Below are 10,099 nucleotides of genomic sequence, written 5' to 3'. Positions count from 1 at the left end.
ATTTTGCATTGCTCCATGAAGTTCATTGTTCTGGTTTCTGCCCACTCTCCTGGCTTGTTAAGATCCACCCAAATCTTGATATTATTCACTAGGTTGCTTGTGCCTCTGTCTCTTTCTAGTAAACTGCAGATCTGATAATCACTTTTAACTTTTCATTCATATTTTCTAACCTCTCATCTAAAATGTTATTAAATATGAAAACAGCAGGCCTAAAAATAGAAGCTTCCAGTATATTCCCTGACACACCTTCCATGTTCATTCAGCTCCATGATGTACCTTTGTTCAATCAGCTTTGTATCTATTTGATGAAAAAAATCTAGACTGGGCTCTGCTATCATCTTCTTCACTTGGATCTCAGGGAAGATTTGGTTGAAAGTTTTGCTGAAGTCAATGTGTATCATGCCTATCACATTCCCATGGTCAACTACATTGGCCATTTTTCATCCATTTTCCCAGTTTTAATAAACACATTCCAATGGTACAGACATTCATCTATTTGCTCCACTTTTTCACAATTTTTGTATAAATATCACATAATTCAATTTACCATAACATGTAATTACTTTGGTCTTTGATACATTAATTTTCAAATCCACACCTCTCACTGTATCATTCAGTGTTTGCAATAATTGCACATTTGTTGCAAATTGTTCAGTACCAGTCACCAACATAATCCGTAAACAACAATATTTAGTCAATACATCTCATCACACTAATTCCTTTTATATTTATCATAAATATGTTAAAAACCAACAGGACATTACACATCCGTTGCTTAATCTTCCATCCATGGTGAATCATTTACAAAGAATTCTATTTATTCTCATGTATGTTTACTTCCATAAAGTACTACTTACAAAGCATTCAACCACCAACCTGGAACTCTATTTTTGCACAAAAAATTCATAACCAAACCTATTTGATACAAGAGAATAATTGAATCTATTCACTTTATAATATGCTTCCTCTAAATCAGAGATACAATAAACTTTCACATTGATACTTTTCTCAATGACATGTTGAAGAGCAAAGATCTGGTTTGTACATCCTGTTCATCATAAAACAACAGCATACCCTCAGATTTGCTCATTAACTCTTCTATTCTTTCATCAGAATTCTACCTCTCTCAAGTGCACATCAGTTATTGCATCTATTCATGCTATTTTCTTTTTCTATAAGAGAATAATACATTCTTCAATATTCAGCATTTTAAAAAGTCGTCATGCACAAGTTAAAAAGTCACACAGGTACTCTAAGTAAACTACATCCATATTTTAACATTTTTTCCTATAGTTTTACAATTTTTCAACATTTTTACAGCGTTTAGGATTTTTTCTTACATTTTAAATTCTACCTATTATTTTTTCCATCATAGTTTTAGACCATACCTTTGAATGCTATTTTTCAATTGTTAAATTGCCTAAAAGTTTCATTATGGTCTTATTAAAGCTTTGGTGGCCAAGAATAATGTCCTGTTAACTTTAGAGACACTCAGTGAATCTGTTCTGGGAATGTAATTTCCTTGCTGTCTGGTAAAACTGAGACATTCCCAATATACATCCTCTCAAGCAGATTTCAAAACTGACATCATCCTGAGGGAGAGAATTTGTGTAAGTTAGGAAACTGATTTTTTAATGTGAATCTTGGCATACGTTCTTGTTAACTTCTTGTGATGATGATGAGAGCAATAATGAGAAATTCTTATCTCGTTACAGATAGAGATGGAGAAATTCTACCTAGAATAGACAAGACCTTCTATGATCTACTTTGAGTACTACTTTGTCTTGTTGCATTTTCTTCTTTAATAAAACTGCTATTCATCTTAATCTAAACAGCTCTATAATTCCTATTCATCCGCACTGAGTATTTTTACTTTAGTAGTTCAAGTTAAACATTTATTTTTATACATTTAACTTCATTTAAAATTAAGTTTGATTCTGTTTTTCTTTTAGATTAGTTTATCTCCAGAGAAAAAAGTTGATTTCCTCAGTCATCTGCCTCGGTATCAAATGACCAGGAAGTAATACTATAATAGGTATTTCCCTTTCAGCTTTTTTTTTTTGACTTTTTATTACAATAAAAGCAGTACAGAGTGTGAGAGCCTACTTCTGTCACACACAGTTGGGTTAGGAGAAGATGCCAGAGGAGGCATCCTGTGGAAGATGGATGGTAGCTCTAGAAGCTGGTGTCCCACGACAATCCACCCTCGAAACTCATCCAATCCACTGCAAACTATTTTTCTTGTTTCATGTGTTGATTCAGCCTCCTGCATTTCAAATCAGCGCAATACATTTAGAGGAATAACATTAAAATACCTTTTGTTTTTTTTTCAACGGTAGACTGCTCTTTGACAATATTAAATTTCGCAGCAATTTAATTCAACCACCAAAGCTTTCAGCCCCACGTCAACGCGAGATAATAATTTATTAAATTTACATTCCGCCCGATATCAGCGACCGGACGTGACATACCAATGGAAATAAATAATGTATCGATCCTGTCTCTCCCTTGGCCTCCCATTACTTTTCTATTTCTTGTTATCAATTTTTAGAATGCATCTAAAAACACTGCAAAGAACGGATGCCGGTGTGCTTTTAGTTTGCATCTCGGGCTAGTTCAGGGGTAGGCAACCTTGGCTCTTTTATGACTCGTGGACTTCAATTCCCAGAATTCCTGAGCCAGCTGTGCTGGCTCAGGAATTCTGGGAGTTGAAGTCCACGAGTCATAAAAGAGCCAAGGTTGCCTACCCCTGGGCTAGTTGTTTGTGCGTTCGCCACCCGCACCCGAAGGATTCAACCAACGGCGATTGAATCGCCGCAATACGCCGGGAGGGGACGGAAGGGGACCCCCTTCGCACTTCCGCCGAGTCATGTGACTCAGGCGCCGTTGAACGCCGGTTCTCTTGGCCCGCTGCTCTCGCGAGCGTTCGCTTCCCTCCCTCCGGTTTGTGTGTGCGTGGTCGCTAGGAGCCGCAGGAAAGGCAAGCGCGCGCAGTTTCCGTGAGGCCTGCCGGGAGCGAGAGAAGCCCTTCTTGCGTGCGAAACCAAGGTGAGAAAGAGGCCTGCCCTTTTTCTCCCTCACGCTTCGCCAGGTTTGGCGCAGAGGGAGCGGGATGAGGGGAGGACCGGCTCCGACTCTTCTCTCTGGGAAGCGGGGAGCCGTCTTTGTTCTTCCCCCAGTTTGCAGGCCTTCCCTTCTCCTTTTCTTCCCCGTCTTCTTCTTCTTCGGTGCTTGGCGCATTCTCTCTCCTGCCCTAGGCCCACCCGTTGGTCTCCGTTCCGGGACGGCTAGGCCTCAGTTTACCTCAGGAGTAATACTATCCAGGGTCAGGAGCTTTGGGCCCTGGCTTGGTTTTTAGGTTGATGGAAAATAAATGTCTTTTCTCTGTCCTTAATCCCTTCCCCCTACCCCCATATTAGCGGTTCCTCCGCGGCTTCCTTCATTCTCCGGAAGGTGCTTTTGGTTTTCTCCCTTGCGCTTCTTTTTCTTTTTCTTTTCTTACACTCTGTTCTCGCTGAAGTCTTCGTTATCACACAGCTCCTGGTTTTCTGCTTTGTTACATAAATTTGTGACTGTCTGTACTAGAAATAACGAAGGGCCTTTAGTACACAAGGGTGGTGGTGGTGGTGTCACGTTTGTTTTCTATGGAATAAGATTCAAGTTTAGAAGTGGTGCATTATTATTATTTTTCCCCCTCTTCCCAGAAAAAAAAAAGTAGCCCTAATCTAGCAGATAAATTTGCTGGTTTATGTGTTTCAGAAAATTAACAGGTAGGCTTGCTATCAGGCCAAATTCGTGTAAATAAGAATTGTATAGTTGTTTCCCCCCCCCCCCCACAGGCGAATTCTTTTAAATGATTACCATTACACTCTGGTGTCTCTATCGGTAAATAATATTTCAGCTTGGTTTTTATTGATTTTCTCTTTCTAATTATTTCTGTATTTGATTCTTGGTTGTCATTAAGATAAGGACTACTAGATTCGTGTCAGAAGGCGCTTCCGGGTTGAAAGAAAGGATTGCTACATTTTTGTGTTATCTTATAAAAGATTGATGAATTTGAATTGCTACTGGGTTTTATTCTTTTCAAAGGGGGCAGTGCTTTTCAAAACAGGTGCCTTGATCCCATCTACATGCTAGTAGAAGATTTTCTTGAAAATGAAACATTCCTAGAGAAGGAATGCCAGCTTTTTTATCTTTTACTTGTCAGCAACATCAAGAAGGCAAAGGTTCCCCACATCTATGCTTGGGAAGTAAGGTTTCTGTGGATTGCACAAAATGCAAGAGTTTCCTCCTCCTGAAGTACTTGCTAGAAATTTAACATGGAAGAGTGGGAAAATAAAAAGCTCCAGTATTGTACATTTAGGATATCTTTCTTTATCTTGGACAAATTACTATTCACTATTTTTAATAACAAAAGCAGACAATCCAGTGTCTATCTAAACTTGGGATAGGTAGCTTTATTTCTCTAAAGGTTTTGTATTATAACTGCTATAACACCTATCATTATGACCCTAGAAAAATTATATAGATAAAGGTAGTTTCAACTAATGAAAACATGTCATTTTACTATGTGCAATGGAGTTGTAAAACAGCAAAAATATTGGATACAAATACATATAACCATGCAAGGAATATTAAAGATTAACATTCAAATGAAACCAGAACTTTATGGATAGCCAATTAGAAAAGACTTATGGGAAACTTTTCTTTTACCTGGTAACTGCAGCAAGATTATGCTCAAAGTTGGAAAAATACTGAAATACCTAGAGTGGAGAAATGGATTGTCAAGATAATGGAATTAACAGAAATGGCAAAATTGATCTTTTTGATCAGAGGTGAGACAATAAATGCTTTTGGACTTTTTGTTCCAAATGGTGATTTCCTGATTTCAAAGGGTTGAATATGGAAAGAAAGGAAATTCGATGTAACCTTATAGAGGTAGGAAAAATAAAATGTTAATAACTGCTGCAAAGAATATTGGAAGTTACTTACATAGTTATCCTTTTTTCTTTACTTAACCTACTTTTCACACACATCTTGTTTTCTTACCATTGCTTCAAATTATTTTTATTTCTATGTAAATCTTTAATACCACTTAACCTTTGCCATATTTCTGGGGAATTATGATAAGCGTAGTTTAAAACATTTGGAGAATACTATGTTGTAGTTAGTGAAAGTACATCCTGCTCAGTATTGTACTTCATTGTTCCCCTTTGTGCAAGTTTCTATTAATAATAAAAATAGTAGCCTACCAAGCAGCACTGTTTTGATTTCTAGGCAGGATATGCTTTTTTATTTTTTATTTTTTTATTTTAATCCCATTTATATCCCGCCCTTCTCCGAAGACTCAGGGTAGCTTACAATTTAAGCACAAACCAATGTGCTTAGCAATAGCCTTCATTCTATGTATATGCCTGCTTATTAGGGCTTTCGCCCCCCCCCAAGCGGCATTATTACAAAGTCAGCTTAATTGCCCCCAACAATCTGGGTCCTCATTTTACCTACCTCGGAAGGATGGAAGGCTGAGTCAACCTTGAACCTGGTGGGATGTTTTGTGTATGTAAAAGGCTTTTTACAAACCTGCAAATTGGTAGCAGAAAGATAATTCTAGGTTTTGTTTTTGTGGTTATTCTTAGAATTAAAAGAGTTAATCTCTTGTAGCATACTAAATCTCTAATCTAACTGCTTATATGAAACTTGAGTCTAATTAATCTACAGATGGACTTTTATAATACGTTCTGAAACAAATGCCTGCTTTACCTATATTTTTTTCTATTAAATGTTCTTTATTTTTTTAAAGAAACGTTTGTATATCAAACTTTTGAGCATCAATATAGTGCTAATAGAACTATTTTATTTCTATTGGGATTTTTAATATTGGCCTATATTTGTTGATTTGGTATAAATGAAAGATGGGCAGGTCATATTTTTTACAATGTCAGTTCTGCACCTTTTAAAAATTTGATATAACATTAACAAATCATAAACCAAAACATTGATAGTAAAGATTGTAAAGAGACCTTATATTTTTATTAATGCAATTTATATGGGACTGCCTTTATAAACTTCAGCTGTGAGATAATATGACTGCTGGGTAGTTTTTCAAAATAATTTTAGTGTGGCAGTTTTCATTTCTCCTGTTTGTGATCATATATTTTTTGTACTTTCTCTGTTGGTCTACATGAAACATATTTTTGAAAATACAGTGTAAGATCCACTAGGAATCAAGGGTAGGCAACTTTGGCTCTTTTATGACTTGTGGACTTCAACTCCCAGAATTCCTGAGCCAGCAAGTCCACGAGTCATAAAAGAGCCAAGGTTGCCTACCCCTGCACTAGGTATAGGGTCTTCTTGAACTTTAAGAAACTACTCAAGACTATTATATTTTATTGCTTTAATTGGTTGTCCAGTTTCTATTTTTACCCCTTAACTTTATGGATCTTTTATATTGTTGCTTAAACTGTCTACAGTTTTTTCGTTTGCCTTTAATATAGCTTGATGAAGTAATACAAAGAATATGCCCAAAATGTTAGGTTTATTTAGATGACTAGTTAATAGTATTAACAGTCTTTTCAAAGATTAATTTTGAAAATGGAGATTGAGATTAGCCTAAAATAAATGTATATTTAAGACCAAAAAGGAAAAAAAATGTTTTAATCATGTCCAGTTGTAGTTCAGATATCAACTTACTGAGATAATGTATAAATAACCATACAATAATATAAATTTAATATTACTCTTTCAGGATTACTTGGGTCATGTTTGCATCTTGCTATCTATGAAGAGTTATAGTATTCAGCCTGATAATCTACATTTCATTTTATCTTATAATCTGAAATACAGAAGAACAAGAGGCTTGAAATAAAATTCTTAATAAATGAATAATCTGGCCATTAAATTGTATGTACAATTGATTTGGTTTATACTATAGCTTCTTTTTCTTTTTGTAGATGTCAGAAGACCTGGCAAAACAATTAGCTAGTTATAAAGCTCAGTTACAGCAAGTTGAAGCTGCTTTGACAGGAAATGGAGATAATGAAGATTTATTAAAACTCAAGAAAGATTTGCAGGTGAGAACTGAGAAGAAATAATTTTGCTAATTGAATGTTTCCTATATAGTGAAGAGTTCTGCAGAATTGTGTTTGACTGCTTCTGAAGACCGTCTGCTAGGAGACTAGTGGACATCTTTGTGAAGTTGGTTAGCCACTATGAGAACAGACTGCTGGACTAGATGGTCCAGGGGTCCAAACTAACAGAAACTGCTTATGTTCTTATGTTATAGTAATATCTTAATCAGAATGTGCTACAAAATAAGATTAAGGCTTAATTAAGTATAAATAGTAAATTAATCATTATGTAAATATTAGTAAGTTTTTTTCCTGAGGGTTAAAGAAGAACTAGGGCTATCATCTGCTTAAAGGCACCAGTCTCTAGTTGCATAAGTATGATTATAAATAAAAATATTCTGAAGTTTGGTTTAGTATATATACATTATACAAGGTATCATTCTAAAGTAATTTTCTTCTGTGTAAGAGCATATTGAAAATACATTTTGCCATCTTTCTGATCTATTTTTAACAAGTCATTTTCCACAGTATCTTGAGTGTTAATATATCCTCAGTTATACTATCCTATAGGAATCCTATAGGAATCAGTTAAGCAGGGACTGCTTAATGTGTAATATGTTCACTGAGGGAAATATATTCAAATGGTAAGATGCTGAAACCACATAGGTTTTGTGAGTTTTTAACATTTTTTTAAAATGCTCTATAGCTTGTAACTCAAAGGTGTGACTAACATTTGAATTAATTATAGCTCAACTTCAGTGCGCACAAAAACAGTAGGGTGAGAGTCATAATAGAGTAATTTTTTTAAAAGATGACTAATAGTGAAGACAAAATTATTTAAATATTTTTCTCTGAAGTGTATATTTTTTCTGCTTGTATCCATTTTTGTATTACAATCTATTTTTCTTCCCATTGGGTAAGATTTGGTCAATATTTCAAGAAATGGCTACTTGACCTTTAATTTTTTTCATCCACTATAGCCTTCCCCAAATTGTTATCTTCTAGGAAAAAGGTACACAAATCTTGTGATATTCTTCACTGTCTAAAATAATAACAGGAATCTCTGTGACCCTGCTGAAATAAAACTAATAATTTCATTGGAGTTAAGGCTTGGCAAAATATGCCACTTTTAATTATTACAGTTTAACCCATACATCAAATAAAACAACTTCAAGTCAAACCATTGCATTGAAAATAAGCAGAAGGACCCAATAAAATTTAAAACCTTATTTTTGATGAGAAAGATGACTTGATTTTTCATAATTGGTAAAAGTTGGGTTTCATTTTGAAGGCAAACAATCTAACTCAAAAATTGGGGAACGGAAGAAAGTTTTTTATTGCCTTAAACCAGTTCTGTTACAGTAGATTATGATCATCTGATAAAAATGCAGGTACAATAGATTTTTACAGATGTTCTATTTCAACTACAACTTTTGTTATGTGAATTACATATATTACATATATTTAACATAATAGTGATGAACTAATTTAGGTAGCTCCTATGTTTCCATTTTTTAGCCTTGTAGTTTACTAAAAGTTGATTTATACAGAGTTATACAGTCCAAAATACTCTGGATAACATGGCTGGTATCATAATTCATCTTATACAGATTGTGTTCATTTGAAAATTTAATTTTTTTTCAGAATCTTGCATTTAAAAGTTTGGTTATCCCTGCTTTAGTACAGAATCTGGAAATCCCAGTTCTTTTACCTATTTTATTGATGTATTTTTTGCATATATTAAAATTGTACTTTGTGGCTTCCTAGAATACCTACCGGTACATGTTTTGCGCCAGTAATTTTTAATAAAAAATGTAAAAAAATCAACACAGAATATTTTTCTGCCGCAGTATTTCTTATCCTTTCTGCTTCTATTGGGTGAAGTATAATGATATGAATACAGAATGAGATATTATATGTAATTGTTCATATATGATACGAATATAGTGTAACATTTACTAAGAAAATAGACATTCAGAAAAGGCTATGCTATGTGATATTTCAGAGTCAATTCTATAGTTACTTAAAAGTCTGCAGAGAAATGAGTGCATTTCATTAAAACAAGTCTTTTCCTAGGATTAGGAAAGGTAGTTGTTAAGGGAGTCACGCAGCAGTTGGCAGGTCGACCATACTTCCCTACTGAAGAGATGCAGCTACTGTAAGGGCTGCAGAGAAGTGCTAGATTTGCCATCTCATTGACTTTGGAGCACCTTTTAGGGATTGACTTTGAAAATATTGTACTATAAAGTTTTCCTGTGCTTTTCAGTCTGTTACTGTATATGCTGCAGTTGGTAAATACTTTTCAAAAGTTGTGGGGATGGGGAGAGAGAATTAAATTCTTCCTTTCTTTTCTCCTCCCATCAGGAAGTTATAGAATTAACTAAAGACCTCCTTTCAACACAACCTTCAGAAACTCTTGCAAATTCTGATAGTTCTGCGTCTGCCCTCCCCAGTCACACTTGGAAAGTTGGAGACAGATGTATGGCAATATGGAGTGAAGATGGACAGTAAGTGTAGAAAACAAACTTCTGTACGGTTACATGAATTAATACAATTTCATGGTAAGATATCTCCCTTTGGTTTATATTCTCTCCATCGCCATCATGGTAAATACCACCTTGGCAACAAAAAAAATTGTAACCTAAGGTAGTCAGTCCTGGTATCTTTTAAATTATATTTTGTCATCAGCCAACTAGCATAATCAGCAAAGTATGGAGAGTACCAAGATTAGGGTGGCTAGTTAAAGGGAGTGCAGGTATAAATATATAAAACAAATATGTTGTTTGGGAATATATAGTATTGGTAAATTCCAGTTTTGCTTAGTCTATAGTCTATATTAGTACGAGATCTAATAACTCATAATTTGGAATACAATAATCAAAATGGAATTATAATGCTTTTCTTCAGTAGCATTTGAAAGGAAAATGCTAAAAATATTATTTGGAGGGGGAAAAATGGAGCCCTGACAAAAGAGAAATGCATATCAGAAGGGAAGAAGCAAAAGAAGAATCTGTCTGTACAATCTTTCTTTC

At 34.9% G+C, this 10,099-nt stretch overlaps 1 protein-coding gene across 5 annotated transcripts in view; it reads left to right on the top strand.

Annotated features, from left to right (window-relative positions):
- Positions 1-2,807: 2,807 nt before the first annotated feature.
- The window catches only part of SMNDC1 (survival motor neuron domain containing 1), a 55,100-nt gene continuing 47,808 nt past the window's right edge, over positions 2,808-10,099 (top strand). For 3 of the 5 annotated variants that reach the window (XR_014492670.1, XR_014492671.1, XM_083363826.1), the window contains exons 1-3: positions 2,808-3,048; positions 6,951-7,070; positions 9,432-9,574. Coding sequence is in view for 3 of the 5 variants with exons in the window: in XM_083363826.1 (XP_083219952.1) it covers positions 6,951-7,070; positions 9,432-9,574 (263 nt within the window). In the remaining 2 variants the exon portion in view is untranslated. Of the gene's footprint in view, positions 3,049-4,640; positions 4,836-6,950; positions 7,071-9,431; positions 9,575-10,099 lie in introns of those variants that run through there. The other 2 variants (XM_083363824.1, XM_083363825.1) reach the window with 2 other exon arrangements.

This window comes from Vipera ursinii, assembly GCF_947247035.1.
Source record: "Vipera ursinii genome assembly, chromosome: 5".
Taxonomy (NCBI): domain Eukaryota; kingdom Metazoa; phylum Chordata; class Lepidosauria; order Squamata; family Viperidae; genus Vipera; species Vipera ursinii.
Note: the sequence above shows the minus strand (reverse complement) of the source record. Positions and strands in the feature narration are given on the sequence as shown.